Source organism: Ananas comosus, linkage group 11 (assembly GCF_001540865.1).
Source record: "Ananas comosus cultivar F153 linkage group 11, ASM154086v1, whole genome shotgun sequence".
NCBI lineage: Eukaryota > Viridiplantae > Streptophyta > Magnoliopsida > Poales > Bromeliaceae > Ananas > Ananas comosus.
The window spans coordinates 9,336,462-9,356,756 of record NC_033631.1 but is presented as its reverse complement, the minus strand read 5'-3'; the positions used below and the strand labels follow the sequence as shown (position 1 = coordinate 9,356,756).

The window sequence follows — 20,295 nt, the reverse complement described above, 5'->3', positions numbered from 1 at the left end:
TAAAAATTTAAAAATTCTAAATCTAAATTTAAATTTTAAATTCTAATTTTAAATTTTAAATTTTAAATTTTAAATTTAAATTAATTTCAAATTTTAAATTTTAAATTTCAAATTTCAAATTTTTTATTTTAAAAAAATTCAAATATAATTTTAAATTTAAATTTAAATTTTAAATTTCAAATTTTAAATTTTAAATTTTCAAATTTTAAATTTAACTTAAAATTTAACTTTAAAAATTTAAAATTTAAATTTAAATTTCAAATTCAAATTTCAAATTCAAACTCAAGTCTCATAGTTCAAATTCAAATTTTAAACTTTAAATTTATAAATTTATTTTAAACTTTAATTTAAATTTATTTTTAAATTTAAAATTAAAATTATCTAAATTTCAAATTTCAAATTTTAAATTTTAAATTTTTTATTTTAAAATTTTAAATTTAAAAATTTAAAAATTTAAAAATTAAATTTAGATTTTTAAATTTTAAATTTTAAATTTGTAAATTTCAAATTTGAAAATTTAAAATTTAAAATTCAAGATTCAAAATTTCACATTTCACATATCAAATTTTAAATTTTAAATTTTAACTTTTAATCTTAAAATTTAGAAAAATCCTATGAAATTGTACAATGCGTATCCAAACAGTTTAAAAATTGAATCCGTGGAATTTTTTAGAGTTACAGGATTCTCTATTTTATCTAGACCGAAACCACAGTTTATAAATTCCGTGGAGATATTTTACTGTATATCCAAACAGGCCCTTATTCTTTTATCTTGGTACGGAGTTAGACAAAATATAGGATTATATGATTGGATAAAATTTTGATAGAGTTATGTAATAAATTATAAATTATATAAGAGCTATTTTTAGAAAAGGAGGTCCTTCCTCTGTCTATGAATCAAGAGTAAACTTCAAATGCCAATCCTGTAGTTATGCGCTTTCTGACTTTAGTATCATGTGGTTTAAAGTGTATCAGTTTAGTATTCTGTTATTTTATTTTTCTTTTTTCGTCAGTCCCTCTGTTAATTTTTCGTTAAATTATTTATATAAAACTTCAGATGTCCTGCCTATAGTTTATCGAATATTCACTTTAGTACTCTTTAGTTTTAATTTTGACATTGTTTTAACAAAAAAAATTAGTAGAGAAAATAATAAAAAAAAATAAAACTAAGAGGATATGAAAGTGATATATTTTAAATTATAGGATATTAAAGTGAAAAAGTGTGAAACTATTGAGGTCGTATTTGAAGTTTTTTAATCAAATATGGATAAGGAGGACCCAGTTCACAAAAAGCTCATATGGTTCTCATGGATCCACCTCAAAGGCCCCCAAAAATCCTAGGCTCATTTAAAAGCTTGGTTTCCCCTCTAGCCCCTTCCCCCACCCCCCCTCTCTATATATACCACAATAACTCACCATGTGCTCTCTCTTGAAGCCATTTGGGCGCTCCCAGAGCCAGAACCTTGCTGGGCTCTCACCAAAAATCCTAGCTTTTGCTTCCCCCAAAAGCTCCTTTTTGTTGGTATTTGAAGCTTCAGGGAGTAGCAGCTGCTTCTGAGTGTGGAGCTGAGGTGATTTGGCGCGTTGGGCGGTGAGAAATCGATCAAGTTTTGGCCTTTTCTTTGTGAGGATGTTGGCTCTCACTTGCCCAAGTGTGGAGCTTTGCCAGAGGGGGTTGGATCTGGTTCACTGTAAGTGCAGTTTCAGCAGGAGCTATGTAGCAGGGTCACGGTGGAAGCCGCTCCGGAGACGCAGAGAAGGTGTTCGATGTCGGGTCTCATCCACGCAAAATGGTATTTTGCTTCCCATTCTTCTGAAATTTTGGTGGTTTGTGGGGTTCAGGGTCTCACTGGAATGTGGTTGTTGATGATTTGGGCTTCGCAGTTGACGCACCGGTGATGGGATCGGCTTCTGCTGTTGAACCGGCGGTATCTGATTCCGCTCTGATTTCGGTTGCTTCCTTGTTGGAAGTGGTTTCTGAAGATCTCCTGAAGCTAAACAACAATCTGAAATCGGTGAGAACCTCAGAGTTCTGGATGTTTATTTTAAGGCTTAATTGCAAATTTAATCCCCAGAATTTGTCCTTCATCTAGATTTCTTCCTTGCGTTAACTCGTCATTTAAAGAGGGGACTTTGCTCTGTTTGTTATGATGGAACTGAAATTGGGGTCAAACTTCAGGGGACTAATTTTAAATGTGAAACATTGAGGACTACACTAAACCAAATCTAACTTCAAGGACTAAGTGGACTACACTAAACCAAATCTAACTTCAAGGACTAAGTGGACCACACTAAACCAAATCTAACTTCAAGGACTAAGTTGTTCGATTTGAAACTCTACGGTCGAAAATACAAATCTTGGTCAAACATCAGCGTCTAATTTCTATCTTAAACTATCTTTTTATATATGCTGCAGATTAAGTGATTGACTATGTTTTGCCAAAAATAAATAAATGAGTGTTGAACTATTGGAGTTGCCTTAATCTTCACATACTTGGGCATGGCACAAAAGGATTGATGCAAAGTCAGCAAATAAATTATTATATAAATCGATTGATGAATAAATTGAAATTAAATCTCTGCAATACAAGAGATATGCAACTCTTTAGCTCAAACTCGTTTTAGTTTCTAAAGTGAAACTCTGAAGCTCAAATTTCGCTGACCAAAGTTGTAATTAACTCTTTGGAGAAAAGAGGCAAGATGTATTTTCAAATATCAGCTCCACTTTGCTTCAAATATCTTATGTAACAAAGTTTACGATATTTTTGGTTAACAAGTTTGTAAGTTTGTGACGAACAAGAATATTCACCTTCTGTGCATTCAAGAATTCTTGCAGCCTAATCTTATGCCTTCATACTTCCTGCATCGTTTTTTTTAATAATAATAATAATCCATCCACTAAACTACCCTTATTCAGAATATTTCGAAAACTCTTGCTCTTCGACAAGGACTTTTAAATTGTTGAACCGTTGTCCTCCAATAGCTCAAACCGCCAAAGAACGGTATTTTTAATATTTATATTCAACACTCCTCACATTGGGGCTTATAACTTTTTGATAGGTCCAAAACATGGGCTTGAATTAAATGACAGAAAATTAAATAATGCTAGGAGCCTGACGGAACTCGAATTCAATATTTCCTGTTCTGATACCATGTTAAATTATATAAAATAATCGTCGTTCTCCAATAGGTTAAGCTAGTAGAGAACAATGTTTTTAATATTTATATTCAACAAAACCTCTCAACTTACAAAGAACAGTGATTTCAGAGCCAACTATTGTTTCATCATAGTTTACTGTAACTGTCAAAATACATCTATGTCGGAAATATTATCTCACAAATATTTCATAGATTATCGGTGCAGAAAATCCACTTTTAGTATCTGCGGCAGAACAAATATTCGGTGCCGGTGGGAAGAGGCTAAGACCAGCTCTAGTCTTCCTAGTCTCGAGAGCCACTGCTCAAATAGCTGGTTTAAAGTAAGTCTTCATGATTTTACAGAATTTTCAGTTCTGAGTTAAATGTTTCCAACATGGAGGATTTATACCTGCACTATATGAATTCCAGGGAACTAACGACACAGCATCAACGTTTAGCAGAGATCATTGAGATGATTCATACTGCAAGTCTAATACATGACGATGTGATAGATGATAGTGGGCTGCGAAGAGGTGTGTATTTACGTGAAATCTTATATTACATTTTTTGTTCATCCAACTTTCACTTTTCTGTAGGTTAGTATTCTCCAAGAAAAGCATAAAATGTAAAAGAGAGGGGTTTCTCAAAATGATACAATAGTAAAATGTAGGAACTAGACAACTTGCTTATCGTTGTGTATATAGCTTAGTACTATGAAATTGTGTCTGATCTTTATAATGATTTGTTGTATGTATTAATAACTAAATGCTAGTTGCAACTGCCACTGTCATATTGTTGACCAGTAGACTCGACAGTTGTCACGTAAAGACTCCATATTGGCAGTTGTCATGGGTTAAAGGACTTGCTCCATGAATCTTATCGCTTTGAGCAGTAAAATGCAAAGCAGCTATTCGTGATGTTTGAGTTGTTACATTGGATGAAAAACGTAAAAATAAATCCTCCAAAGGCAAGGAACCTTTCAGCAGTTTGGGAAGCTTTAAGTATTTGATTGTATAGACATGAACTGATTTATCTTTCTCTACGAAGGCAGTTTCTATTGTTTCTTATATTCATAATGGTGATCAAGAAACTCACTTCTTGTATACCTTTTCCCAAACTGTCATTGGTTTTGTCTCAATTTCTGCACCCATCAACTTCTGACAGTCTGATCTATTGAAGAATCCTTGAAGTGTTCTTTGGCCATGTTTATTGTAGCAGCAGAGGAACAGTGCTTCTAATTTCCAGATTCTTCTTTATATCTATTTGTTTGACTTAGCTTGGAAATGGTTATTACTTGTTACGATACACTTGTCCTTTATCTTTGACTTGACCAACAATTACTTTAGCTTGAAGCTCGTAGTGCTCAATTCTCTGGATACCAACTTCATCGCTCTCCCAGCGCCATTTATTATCCTGGTCTTTTACTTCTTTGCTGAGTTGGTTTCACTGATTTGCCTGAAGATCTTCATCTCTGCTGATTGCTGAAGTTCTTTCATGGTTTTGCATAAAAGAATAGTAGTATTCTAATCACTAATTATGCCTACAAATAGATTCCTTGTTATCAACTTTGTCTTAGATGCTGTGTTCTTTAGTCTTACTTAATCCTATCAGACCGAAAAAGTATAGTTCGTACTTTCTTCTTTAATTTATAATCTAAGTATGAATCTTTCATTCTTAACCCTCATTATGATGCACTTATATTTTTTCTTGCATCATATCAAAATCTTCTGCTTTTGCTCTCATAGCATGTTAGAACTATAGACATCCGCCTTTGTTGTGATCTTTTTCTCTAGTTTTTGTCTTTTAGCTTGAAATTATTTTGTTACTTTGTTCTCATTTTTCGGTTATTTCAGTCCTATAACTGGACAGTCTTCTAAGGTTTAGTATTAAATGTTTGTTTACTTCCACTCTGAAGTTCCTGTTTCTTTCTTCAAGAACCTTATTTATTCTCAGTCTCTTTCATTCACCCTACTCTAGTTTCTATTGTTAACCTGTAATCTCATTTAAAGATAACAACTAGATGTCCACTGTTGCTGGCTCTATTTAGAGTAGCTCGCTATCAGTTTGCTGGTTCTATTAAGTAGAAGCGAGTTACTACGATTTTGAGCATGGGGGTTATTATGTATGACTACAGCATTAAGTTTATGCTCTAAAGCTATAACGCCTTTGGGATTGTATAATAGGTTCTATATAGAGATTTAATTGAGTGGTGGCAGCTTTATGTGTTTCTAAATCTTCTTCTAAGCAATTTTTGTTATGGTTTGGAGACACTAATAAACGTTTGTCTAATTTTGTGAGCTCATGTCATAGGACAATTATAAAGCTTAGCGGCAATGATCATCCAATATTGTAATACTTAATCTTTAATTGGCCAAATATTACATAAAATTGTTCTCATTTCTATTTTTTCACAGAAAAATATAAGTAATTTGTGGCTACTTTTAATGCTTTAATAGATGAATGAATTGTTATTTAATCTTTTTTACTCTTGGAAGGTGTGGGGACACTAAACAGTTTATGTGAGCACTTTGCTTTTGTATTTCAATTTTCAACTTGGTAAACTCTGTGAACTTGCGCCAAACTCACAGGATTTCTGCTGATTCTGAACTTATTAACATAAGTCTGATCTTTTCTTCCAAAAATTTGGACTTGTGATTATCTTCATCAGTAACTAGGGCTCGAAATTTCATGGGGATAAGATGACTTTGTTAACTTGTTTAGGGTGCATGTGAATGGAGATCTAAGAGAGAGAAGAAATTTTGGATAAAATGTCGATTTGTTACGAGTATATGACAACTACCACTTCTTTCTCCAGCTCTGCCTTATCTTCTTCTTTTCTGATCCTCATAGTTTTAACTCTTTTCTTCTTTTTTCCTGTGTAAAATAGTTTTCTGCCATCATTTTCTCACAACTTTTGATCACTTTTTAATTGCTATTCATTTCTGTACCATCAATTGCTTATAAATTCAGATAATCCAAATTTATATCATTTTTTCTTCTGACTCTCTGCTTGCAATAATTCTAAAATGAGGTGCTAGAACTTTCCCATAGAGGAGGCTATATTTTAATTGTGGTACTGTAATTTTCCTATAGAAGAGGCTACAAACTTGAGAAAGAACAAAAGTAAAAGTGTAGAAAAATGTCAAAATGCTACCTAATGCGGCATCTTTTAAATAAATCAAAAATGGGTTAGCTGGCCATGTTTGGCTTTGCTTATTCTTTTCATGTCTGTTTCTCCTAAAGTTCGCTACGCAGTTGATGGCACCCACTAATTTGCTTCTTTATATGTACTATTATTGGTTGATCTGCAACCTCATCAATTTTCTTTTGCAAACAAATGAAAAGAAGAAAAAAAGTTACTAAAGACTTTTTATTCTTGGGTTTGAACAAAACCCGTAAATATAGAGTTTTGCCATCCATGAAGTGCCTTTAACCTCAGATAAGAACCCCAGGAAAAATGAAGCACGAAACATAAACAATACCAAGCATGTGCATCAGAAACCAAATCACGGTCTAGGAATTTATCACTTACGCTAATAGAGCTGTTTTGATGTTCTACAGGGAAAGAAACTATCCATCAATGCTATGGGACCCGGGTGGCCGTTCTTGCTGGCGATTTCATGTTTGCCCAATCTTCTTGGTACCTCGCAAACCTCGAAAACCTCGAAGTTATAAAACTCATTAGTCAAGTATGTTGCTCAAACAAACATTTCTTTGCCCAGAATTCATAAATGACATATTATTTCTCAAAGGAAAGAAAAATATATTCACAGGTCATCAAGGATTTTGCTAGTGGTGAAATAAAGCAAGCATCGAGCCTATTCGACTGCGACCTTACTCTGGACGACTACTTGCTCAAGAGCTATTACAAAACTGCTTCTCTTATTGCAGCAAGCACGAAAGCCGCTGCTATATTCAGTGGCGCTGGAAGCAGCTTATGCGAACAAATGTACGAATATGGGAAAAATCTCGGCCTTTCGTTCCAAGTGGTCGATGACATTCTCGACTTTACTCAATCTGCGGAACAGCTCGGCAAGCCAGCCGGTAGCGATCTGGCGAAGGGGAATCTGACGGCTCCTGTCATTTTTGCTTTAGAAAAAGAGCCCAAACTGAGAGAGATCATCGATTCCGAGTTTAATGAAGATGGTTCCTTGGAAACCGCAATAAAAATAGTTTGCGAGTGTGATGGGATCCAGAGGGCTCAAGAATTAGCCCAAGAGAAAGCCGATTTGGCTATTCAAAATCTTCAGTGCCTTCCTACCAGCGAGTATAGAACTGCTCTTGAGGATATGGTGAAGTATAATCTCGAGAGGATTGACTAGACGCGAACCATCAGTTATAAAGGTTGAATCGGGTATTGCTTGAAATGATGTAGATTAGGTGTCTTGATAAAGATTACTTTTCACGCCAATGCTGGGAAATTATTCAAGCACCAAGTAAAGAATTCGAAGGCCATGATGGTTATGTAAGAGAAATAAGAGATTGTACTCTTATAGTGCCCTATTGCAGCTTTATATTACTTCACTGGTTGCAAGAAAATTGCACCTGTATACAAATAAATTTGATATACTCGGTATCCAGTGTATTTTTCTGCTTTTATTGCACGAATCTTCTGTTCATTACTGGCAATTTGAAGTGGCCAAAGGTTTAAACCATTGCTTCAATCAAAGTTCAATTCAGTGTAAATTTATTAATTTTATTATGATATGTATTCATATAGTTTACGGATTGACTCGTCGAACTGCTCGACCATTGCTTCAATCAAAGTTCAATTCAGTTCTGTTGATACCAAAGTGGGATGACTACTTTTGTTCATTCCCTGATCGCGAGATCGCTTGTATTCGTTATCATATATATGAAAGTCGATAGTGTTATTAATAGAGCCATATTTTCTGTTGTTAAAGAGGTACGTGCATTAAGATACTGTTTGGTTGCATGTAGTTATAACTATACTATATTCGTAACTACATGCAGTTTCAAATTTGATTTCTGGTTTGATACATTTGGATTCAACTACTATAACTAAAATTGCACGAGAAGGTTCAATTGTAGGAGATGAAAAAATTGCACGAGAAGGTTCAATTATAGGAGATGAAATTGCGTCCAAATTGGCTGCAATTGAACTGTAACAGTTATAGAGAGTAACTTTAAACAAAAGATTAAGTTTACCTTCCTAATAATTTTTTAAAGAGAAACAATTTTTTTTTCCTATAAAGCAGGTATTCTCACTATTTCATATATAAAATGATAAAAATTTGTAAATTCATTTCTTAATCATATGTAACCAAACAAATATTTGTAGTATACTTTCTATTACTTGCAACAAAACAAGATATGTATAATTATAATTATTGCATTTTCAACTGTATGCATTTTTAATTACACTACATTTATAATTGCACCCAACCAAATAGCTCCGAGAATATTAATTTTTTTTATAGTAAAATTGAATCTGTTAATAACATAATTCATATGGAATAATATGTTTTCAGCTGTATACATGAAAGCTTTGGAAGGCCTAAGATGCTCATTAGTTCCCTATGCATTTACTCTAATTAATTCAACACAATAGGTAACTAAAGACCCATTAGTACGTTTACTAAGTGAATGATTGGGGTGGATTTTAGAACAACTTCTCTATCTCAAAAGACAACATTCAGGCAGCAAATCAGAAAGTCTATAAGAATTGCTAGCGTATTGAAAAGCTGAATCAACATTGGGTGCAAAAACAAAAGCCCGCCTAATTGAAGCTTCAATGTTTCGCTATTATGTTTGCAACAGCGAAAGCTAGATAATCAATAAGAAAACTGTAAGTGCTCTTTGAACAACTCAACTTAAATAACAATTCTACAGAGGCTATAGAAGGGACAAACAGGTCACGAGAATAAAAAGAAAGGGAAAATAGTGTCATGAGTTAGGGGCAGATCCATCAAGACATTCATTCAAAATAAGAGTTGGAATGGGTCAGAAATTGTCTCCAGAAGACATGGATATCAACAGGTCATACTCGGGTCAGGTACATGCCGGGTCAAATGAATTCGGATTAGGGAACAAACGGGTCCAACTACAGGGTCATACTATGACCAAAGGGTCCACAAACCAAAAAAAAAATAATAATAATAATGACATGACCTATCATCAAAACTTTGTTTATGCTTTCGCTTTCAGCTGCAGCAGATGTTAATTGAGCGTTTGTCGAAATAAAAAAATATAAATAATATTTTTGGTTCTCGAATTTTTTAAATTATTGCAATTCAGTTTCATGGTACAATTAGGTTGATTGAATCATAATGTGTCGTTGTGAATGGCAGTATTGTGGTTGCTACCACACGATCCCATCAACTAAATTGACGGCGGGACTTAATTGCAACAATCTAAAAAATTTAAGTGAAATATAACTTAGACAGATAAAAAAAGGAATAAAACTTTCTACTGTAGTAGGAAGCATGATGAGACTTTAGGCCTCGAAGACAAAAGTATTAATTTCGCGCTTCTGATTCTACTACAAGAAAGCTTGCTGAGAGCGGTTGAATATAATACTTCTTCTAAAAGTACTACTTAAATAATATTTCTTTAAGCAACCGTACATCGTACAACAAAGCTAAACAGACACGTCACTAGATGCCTAACGTTCGACAAATATAAATATTTAGAGCTTTTGCTATGACAAGAAGTAGATATAAGATTCTGAGGCTCAAAAATAGAAACTTAGCTTGTTGCTTCTAATCATGTTGCATTTAATTCTAAAGAGATGCATCAAAGAAACAGCAAAAGTGTGTCTTGTGAAAATTAAGAGGATGGTAAAGCCCCATGACTTAAAATTTATCCCTTGTGGTTGACAAAAACCTAATTGTGGAATATGTGTATGTTAATTCGCTTCAATTAATAACTCAAATGGACTTCATCAATGGATGATGCATAAAGCTTTTATAAGTACAAAAGAGAGTTTGCTTAGCAAAGTTTCAAATGCACAATTAATGTGTCTTGACCTAATATATTGACTTAATCTACTTTGTAGGTTGTCAATCACTTAAAAATAATACATGAGCTCTGAAATTTATTTTTTTTTTTTGTTTTGATTGTATAGAATTTATGCGAAATTTTAGTATTTAAAGTATTTGGATCACTTTGCATTAATTAGTCTCTACTTTGAGAAAATAATGTTCTATTTTTTGAGAGAGAGTTTGAAAGAAAGAGAGATATAAATGTCTACTAGATATATATTTTTTTTTGAGGAATAGATGTCTACTATATTTTGTTCTCACTTTATTCCCAATATTTCATAGGCTTGCTCTATTTTTTATTTCGCCCTAAAATAACATAAGATTGATGTTGTTTTGATATATTTTGTGCAAACAATAATTCCAAACAGGACCTTAATTAGTGGGCAAATAAAGTTTTTTTTTTATATATAGAAAATGGTACCATGCGACTGCTTAGTTCAAGCTTTTAATTTTATTTTTAAAAAAAATTTGAGACGTATGCTACGGCTTTGTTTAATTTTTTTATTCTAGAAATGAACTTAGTTAAAATATAAAGCAATTAAGTTTCAGATACCAATCATCAAATTCTTTGTCACCTGCAATTGGGACGGTCAGATTATAAAATATTAGGATATGAAATATTGATTATGTCCTAAATGATGATTCACAAGACAACTTAAGCAATGAACAACATCCCAAATTGGAGAAAAAGCGAAATATAAAACCCAAGTTCGAAGTTAAATATAAAACCGACTGTTTTTAGCACAAGTAGTAAAAAATTTGATAATTGATACCCAAGTCCAAAGTTCGAATTCCAGTTGCTTTATATTTTTAGCTAAATTTATTTCTAAAGAAAAAAAAACAAACGAATAGCATGCTATCTTTCTCTCTCTCTCTAAAAAGAAAAAACAACAACACACACAACACTCCCTAACAACCAAACATCACCAACAAAAAGAGATGATTAATTTACCTACTGAGAAGGCCTAGGCGGACCCGATCCGTGGGACTCATAAGATCAAACACCTGATAGCTTAGTGGGGAGATCAAACACCTGATAGCTCAGAGGGGTATTCCTGATCTGTAGACCTGTAGATAGATCTTGTAGTCAGTATAGAGGTATTAACTGTACTTTGTAAACTACATCCGTCTCCGTGTGTTTTCTTTCCTTGTTTCCGTCATCCTTGAGGCCTTGATGTCTCACCCATATTGCTTAATTCATCTACTGAATGAATGAAGCGGGTAGCATGTTATTTTTTTCTAAAAAAAAAAAAGAAGAGATGATTAATATCCCAAGTAATTAATTCTCACAAAAAAAGCGAACAAAATCATGTAAATTTTTTGCAGGCCCACATTAAAATATGTAGACCCATTTCTCTTGCTTTATTTAAGAAGAATCAATTTTGCAAGTAACTCCCATCAATTTCTTTACTATTAATTTGTAGCACAAGCTGTACATATGCTGATGATAATTGAGCAATGGCACAAGACTCTTAGCACATGACTCATAAACATGGCCCCCCACCCCACACCCCCCATGTTCTCTCTCTCTCTCTCTCTCTCTCTCTCTCTCTCTCTCTCTCTCTCTCTATTATTGCATGCACTTGGTGTACGTGCCTTGCACCGCACCCGTACGTAAAACCCACCATAGAGGTTTCGGATCCTGAACTCGATTTATTGGATGTATTATGTAACACTCGAAAGCTCTGCGTAGAACAAAAAAATATAAAATTTGGACTGTGTCATAGACTTTTGAGACTATTATCTGATATCTAGATAATATACATTCAGAAACAAATGTTATGTGTATATAAATCTTTTAGATGTTGAAAAAATAATATTAGGTATGCTGAATGAATTAAGTAGTACTTGAGATGCATAGATTGTTGAATATAACTATTGATAACACCGTTTTTTTAATAGCTAAAATTTTTTTAAAAAATAATTATTTTATATAATTTAACACACAGTATTAGAGCATGATACACCAACTTTTAAAAACTCCAAATGATAATTTCACCTCTCTCTCTCTCTCTCTATGTATATATAAAATAAAACTCTTTCTCTCTCATGAATCCTTGAAACCATGCATGCATGCATCACACCAAAGCCACATAAGACATCACAATCATGTCCCTCCTTTTTATGAAGGGCAAAGCTCAAGAAGAATATGGAAGAGGCATTGAACAAACACCATGAGCCCTAAACCGAGGACAAAACCTGCAGAGCTCCCCCAGTTATATATCTGTTGATTAATTTGAATGTGCTTCCAACATGCATGCATGTGTTGATGAGGACAATTCATGGCAACGAATTTTACATATATATATATATATAGAGAGAGAGAGAGAGAGAGAGGGACTGGTATACTATCGATAGACCAAGTTGTTTTTAATGATGTGGCTTCCAAATCGATGATCGACTCTGTTAGACTTGATTTACACTATTAAAAGTATTTGAAAACTAAATTTTATAATTTTTCAGCATTATTTACCGATCAAACAAGTAGTCTAAAAATAAACGGCTGAAAATAAAAATCTCATAAAAAATAATGATAAAAGACTTGAATTTAAGATCAGAGGTACTGATCTTACTTTAAATAATGAAAAGAATTTTCTATAAAAATTTCATCAGATTTGAATTGTTTTATACCGTTAAATTTACAAATGCATCACATCTACCATTAAAATTGTCAATTTTGAGACTTTCTGATCACTAGCCAAATGATGTCGAAAAATTATGAAATTTAGTTTCTAAATATTTTTAATAGTATACATTAAGTCTAACGGAGCCGATCGTCAATTTGGAAGTCGCATAATTGAAAACAACTTGGTAGCACGAAGGCCTTCGTACTACCAATAGTATACCAGCCTAGCGCGCTCTCTCTCTCTCTCTTTCTCTCTCTCTCTATATATATACATAGAGAGAGAGTCCGACTACTATACTCTTATGAGTACGATCGCTCCCGTACTCTTAAGTTGTTTTCGATGATAAAGCTTCCAAATCGACGATCCACACCGTTAAACGTTATCTAGAGCATTTAAAACGTCTAGAAATCAAATTTTATAATTTTTCGACATTATTTATCTTACGATCAAAAGCTCACAAAATTAAAAATTTTTAACGGCCGGTATGGAATACTTGCTAGTTTAACGGTGTAAAAGAATCGGAATATGTTGAATTTTTTATAAAAAATTCTATTTACTAGCTAGATAAAGATCGATAACTCCGATCTTAAATTGAAAGATCAGATCTTCCATTTTTAGGACATCGTTCGATTTTGACCGTTCATTTTATACACGCTTGATGGACTTTATAATGATTTCAAAAAATTACGAAATCTATTTTCTAGAAGTTTCAAATACTCTAGATCACATTTAACGATGTGGATTGTCGATATGAAAGGCTCATCATCGAAAATAACTTATGAGTACAAAGGGCTCTATACTCATAAGAGTAGTAGCCCTACTATATATATATATATATATATATATATATATATGAAAGGCTCATCATCGAAAACAACTTATGAGTACGAAGCTCTTATAAGCAGCCCTACTATATATATATATATATATATATATATATATATATATTCTTTTTCTTTGTTTGTTTGGGGTCTCAAACTTAAAAGAAAAAAGTCATATTAAAGAGTCCAACTGAGTTATATGGCTTACAAATTTGAATTAGAATCGCAAAAATAATGCCAGTTACATGTTTTTTTTCACAAAGAAATTAAGTAGAATCATAGAGACCCTGTAATTTTCAACTGTAGATTTTTTTTTTTTTTTTTTTTTGTTAGGCCTATTTGGATATCAAAGGAAGTTATCAACTGTCATTGAAACTTGTGAGTTTAATTTTTATTTCTGATAGGAGGGACATTTTTATCTGCGAGATTAAAATACCTTTCCATCCATCAAATAACATATTTTTTTGAGTAAATTAATGAGATATATTAAACTAGATGTTTATCAATCCAATAAAAGCCTTAAATTTTGTAAATCACATTTAATAGTTCAAGATTTTGATTAAAATGCTGTAAAAATTTAACTTATTGAGTGTTATTGTGGGAATCAACAAGATAAGTTCTCGACAAAATGGAGGTTTAGAATCAACTTTTGTGTCCAAACACCCATATTGCAAAAAAGAATTTAAATTTATTATATAGAAAGAGAGAGCTTGTGATTTTTTAGTCATCGGATCACTTCAAAATCTATGTAGCACTAATAAAAAAAACTTAAAAGGACACAATGTTAATAATGTTACACAGCTTTTTTTTTTTTTTAGAGAAAGGTAACATGTTACCTACTTCATTCATTGGAAGGATGAACTAAGCTACAGGAATGAGGCAACTTAGGCCTCGAAGATCATGCCATTTAAAAAAAAAAAAAAAAAAACTAACTACTGCTTCTGAGATGAGATATGTTGCTCCCACAGGTTCAACAGCTGTTTAATCCTGTAAATTGCATGTGTGGGGTCCGGCTGAACCTGACGAAAGATAGCCTCATTCCACATCATTCAAATAACCTACCAGTAGGCTACAAAACCAGTCATTCTGGTATGCGAAGTCTGGGGGCTACTTCCGGCAATTCACCTATCCTATACTAAAATCACCTTGTCTCCCAGATCGCTAGGCCGGAGGCTCTCCACAGTCATCGCCACTAAAAATCTAGAGAAAATACACCGGGTGAATAAATGATCCACCGTTTCCTCTTCAAATCCACACAACACACATGTTGTACTGCCGGTCCATCCTCTCTTTAAGAGATTATTCGCTGTGAGCGGCCTCTTCTTAAGTACGATCCAACCAAAGACTTTTACCCTTAAAGGTATACGAAGCCTCCAAATCTTGTGAGCTCGGGCGTCCCTCGTACCCCCGTCAGGCGACGACTCAACGCAGAATAGGCTGATTTCACCGTAAAGCATCCGTCAGGCTTCCAACACCAATACACGCTATCTGGAGTCTGCTTAAGTTTGAATTCGGAGATCCTATCCCTAAGGGATGAAAATCTGGGATTTAGACTGGCTCTGGTTAAGTTGGCACTACCTATGATCTTACTCCACTGTCAGTCGTCACTCTTCAAACAGTCACTAATTTTCTGATTAGACCGATTTGATAAAAGATACACCTCGGGGAATGATGATTGCACAGATGTTTCCCCACACCAGCGGTCCGACTAGAAGTCGATGCTACACCCGTTACCCAGCTTAAAGTATATTCCCCATTTGAAGATTTCCTTAATGCATAGGACACCCTACCACCAAAAAGTGATGGGTCAAAAGGATCTTCCCTCCATTAAAGGCCTTCTTCTACAATAGTATAAGGCGTGTATGATCTTATTCCACTGGAGCTGGGGTGCATTGAAGAACTTCCACCACCATTTGGCTAGGAGAGCTTGGTTCATCGTAGCTATATCCAAGATGCCGAGCCTTCTCTCTTTCTTGCTCTTACATACGTTCTTCCATGCAAGCAGGCAATATTATGATGATCATGGTGATCCATGGTGAGGATGATAGTGGTCCTCTAGAATTGAGTTGATAGTTGGTTAAATAGTATGGTCTAATTGGTGAAAATAGTTAAACGGGTAGATTTAATGATCGAAAATTTATGAGTATAAAATTAATGACCTATATTTAAAGGGTAAACTTTAGATACCACCCCTGTGGTTTCACACTTTCTCCTATTAATACCCTGTGTTTTACAGTGTATCAAGTTAGTGTCCCGTGATTTCAATTTTATCTTTTCGTCAGCTTATCTATTAATATTTTATTAAATTATATATAAAAAAAACTTCAAATACTCTATTTAGATTTATCGAATATTCACTTTAGCAATTTTTAATTTTAACTTTATCACTAATAAACGAAAAAAATTAGTAAAATCAAAAATAAAAAAATAAAGATAAAACCACAGGACACTAAATCTATATACTTTAAACTACAGAATACTAAAATGAAAAAGTGTTAAACCAAAGAGGGAGTATTTAAAATTTTTCTATATTTAAAAGTATAGTTGCCGAACACTCTCTCTCTCTCTCTCTCTCTCTCTATATATATATATAAATATAAGCAACATGGGGACAAGCTCTGACTCCCCCCATTCCTCGAAGCTCCCTGACTGTATGTCTCAAGCGAATGGGTCGCATGAGATCCGAGAAGCAGGAGACGACCAAGAAACAGGCAACTTGTATATTATCATATATATATATATATATAAAAGAAAATCAATAACCATTAATAAATGATAAGAAATAATAAATAATAATATTAATAATTATCCTAAATTATATTTTTCTTTCTTAAACTTTAATTTTTCATGATTTATTACTCAAATTGTACATTATTATATAACCATTAAAATCTGTAAATTGCTGAATAGTGAAAAATTACAGATGTGATAGCATTGCGATTGATAATATAACACGATTAAAATACTGCATCACTCTCACTCTCTTAAATCGTTCCCCACATGTCCTACAGGTTTTTACTTTTTTTTTTGAGTTAATAAAAAAGAGAATCTCTGGGGCCGCGCCCCGCGCCACCCGGCGCGCTGTGGCTCTCTCACTCTCTCTTTGTCTCTCACCTCGGGATCGCCACCTCCATCAGAATTTCCGCATGAACCCGGTCTACCATGTACCCGCTGCGAACCGCGCATTTTTGTTTTTTTTTTAGCAATGGACCGGTTACCGACCGTCCATAGCGCAAGTGATAAAGAGTTTAGTGATTAATATCCAAGGTTTCAAGTTCAAATTCTAATTAATTCATACTTTCAGCTAAGTTTATTTCTAAATAAAATAAACGAAGCGGATAGCATGCTATCTTTAAAAAAAAAAAAAAAACTATGGACCAGTTTGAATCTCTCAAATTTTTAGTTTTAATTTCTAATATTTTAATTTGTATAATTTGAGTCGGTTAATAATATTTTAGTTTTAAAATGTAAACTAATTATTAAAACTATAGTTTCAAAACTGTATTAAATTAATATGCCAACTAAATCTGTAATGATAAACAACATATTTAAATTTTAAAGTCAAAATGTTATTAGCTAACTCAAATAAAAAAAGTGAAAGATTTAATAATAGAATTAAAATTTTGAAAGGTTGAATAACTAAATCACAATAATCTACACTTAATTCATACAAGTATTGTATGTTTTAATCATTTTTTTTTTTAATTTCGTTTGAGGATGCACTTAGATTACACGTACACACATATACACTTTTTGCTCAAAGTGGAATTTAATTGTAAGCCTCCATGGCCATAGTGACCGCGTTACTATTAATCGCTTTAGACAGTGATAGTTGGACGTTTAGTACTCATAAATCACTTTTATTAATTATTTTGTTCGAATAAGTTAACAAGTGCTTCTTCATGAACTATAAAAATTTGCTTATGTAATTGCACATTAGTTGTTTAATTTTCGCTCCTTCGAAGATCTAGATATTTTTGATTTAATTTGGAGAGTACTCCATCTACGAAATGATTTATTTATTTCAAGAAAATAACTTCCACCATTTTTGAACATTTGATAACATTACTCATTTACTAAATATTATAAGCTTCTTGATTAAATTAAAGCAATATGTCGAATAAAGTATTGATATGTGTATTATGTATTGAGTTAGAATCCTATTGAAAGTGACTGAAAGTGATTGGATGTTGGAATAAATTATTGGAGGATAATTTTTTCAGACGAGGATTTTCGTGTTTGCTTGGAAACAAGGAGTTCGAACTTTGCTTTTAGAAAGGTCACGGCATTTAGAATTTTGCAGCGGCGTATATTCTTCTTATGAGGTGATTTATTGCGTTCTGAAAAATATCTTCAAATGATAAATATATTAGCTATTTTTGTTCTAGACATTTAATCACACTGTCCATCTACAAAATACTTTTTAAGTCTCTTGAGAAATATTGAAAAAAATGTTTATACATCAAAACATGATCGTGCATACTGAATAAGTTATCAATAGATAGCTTAATCCAACATCCGAACTAAGGTCTAAGATGAGACTGTCCGGACGTTTATGCATTCGACTAGGGACATGCCAAAAAAGATATCAGTGGATATATAGTCTATTTCAGCATCCAAATGGCATCTAAATCTAAGTTGTCCAGATATTTTTATCCCCAAATAGGCCAAAAAATATCTTAAAGGCCAATTAAGCTACGCTATTTTAGACATTTGAACACACTGATTATTTATCAAATACTAAAAACTTCTTCAATACATTGAATAAGATGGTAGCAAGTCTAAAAAGGATCGTCTGCTTAACGATCCAACCTGCTAGTGCTAATAACTCGTTGAGTTCTAAATCATCAACCCAAAACGCATGCTTAAGCTTCGTAACTAATAGTTGTAGTAGGGTCCAATAAAATTTTCGTGCTAGACAAGAATGTTATAGTGGATTCAATAACCTGCTAACTTCTTTTTTTTTTCTTAGCAATAGTAAAAAGTTAAAGAAAATTCTAGGCAGAAAGAATATTAATAACCGGTTCACTTTTTTTTTGGGAAAACATCGAAAAACCCTCCTGTGATTTCACACTTTATCACTTTAGTATCTTGTGGTTTAAAATGTATCAAGTTAGTACCCTGTGATTTCTCACTTTATCACTTTAGTACCCTGTGGTTTAAAGTGCATCAAGTTAGTACCATATGGTTTTGCACTTTATCACTTTAGTACCTTGTGGTTTCACACTTTATCACTTTAGTACCCTGTGATTTAAAAAACCACAGGGTACATAAGATTAAAAACACAGGGTACTAAAGTGATAAAGTGCAAAACCACATAGTACTAACTTGATATACTTTAAACCACAGGGTACTAAAGTGATAAAGTGAGAAACCACAGGGTACTCTTTATACATTTTAAACCATAGCGTACTAAAGTGAAAAAAATTGAAACCACAAGGGGATTTTTTAAAGTTTTTCCTTTTTTATATATAATACTAATGACTACTTCATTATTTTTTGTATTTTTTTTTCTTATGTATTGATCCTATGAGAAAAAATTTCTAGATCCGCTACTATATCGGGATGAGCACTTGCCCACCCCTAATGTGCATACATAAAATTTAGGGTAAACCTCAAATACCACCCCTATGGTTTCGCACTTTCTTACTTCAGTATCCTATAGCGTAAGGTGTATCAAGTTAGTATCCCATGGTTTTATTTTTTTTCTTTTCGTCAGCTCCTCCGCTAATATTTTGTTAAATTATATACAAAAAACTTCAAATACTCTATCTAAATTTATCAAATATTTACTTTAGTACTCTTTAGTTTTAACTTTGTCACTGATTTAACGAAAAAAAAATAGTGAAATAAACAATAACAAGAAAAAAAATAAAACTACATAATACTAAATTGATACATTTTAAATTATAGGATATTAAAATAAAAAAATACGAAACCAAACAGGTAGTATTTGAAGTTTTTTCTAAAATGTATGTATCATCATTTTTTTTTTTTTCAAATTATCAGTCCAAAATTTTAAATTTACTTATTAATAGTAAAATCACTGGCTCTTATATTTTTATTCAATTTTTTTTTTTAATTCGATATATGGATCACTATAAAAGGCTCTATAGTTGAATAGCTAATTAATTATCCCGAGGTCCAAACAGGTCTTTAAATCCAGATCGTCCGCGTCACGCATGCACTCGGTGTACGATATTTGTACGGCGACCTTTTTTTTGTGGGTGACACGTGGTGGGCCCCGGCACATGGAGGGGTTTGATTCGTTCACGCCATTTCATGCGAGGAGAGAGGAGTCGGCGCATGTGCCGCGCCCCGGCCCCTACCACACTATTCATTTTCATGCGTAGGTTTTTTTTGGATTTCATTTGATTTGATTTGATGTGTTTCCTTTTCGTCTTTATTACGTGGCGCCTCCTTGTGCTGCCACGTAGATTATAATATTAAATCATATAAAATAAAAAAAGGAAAACTTAAAAACACCCGCTGTGGTTTCGCACTTTCTCACTTTAGTATCATGTAGTTTAAAATGTATCAATATGCTTCCCTGTGGTTTTATTTTTATCTTTTCGACAGCTTTTTTCCTAATATTTCGTTAAATTATATACAAAAAACTTCAGATACCCACTTAGATTTATCGAATATTTACTTTAGTACCGTTTAATTTTAACTTTGTCACTGATTTAAGAAAAAAAAAATAAT

At 32.9% G+C, this 20,295-nt stretch overlaps 1 protein-coding gene across 1 annotated transcript; it reads left to right on the top strand.

Moving 5' to 3' along the window:
* On the top strand, nucleotides 1,387-7,840 carry LOC109717263 (probable solanesyl-diphosphate synthase 3, chloroplastic). The gene is made up of 6 exons (XM_020242941.1): nucleotides 1,387-1,793; nucleotides 1,885-2,015; nucleotides 3,352-3,479; nucleotides 3,568-3,671; nucleotides 6,700-6,827; nucleotides 6,912-7,840. Exons 1-6 carry the CDS (start codon nucleotides 1,631-1,633, stop codon nucleotides 7,458-7,460), a joined length of 1,203 nt encoding a protein of 400 aa, XP_020098530.1. The 5' UTR covers nucleotides 1,387-1,630; the 3' UTR covers nucleotides 7,461-7,840.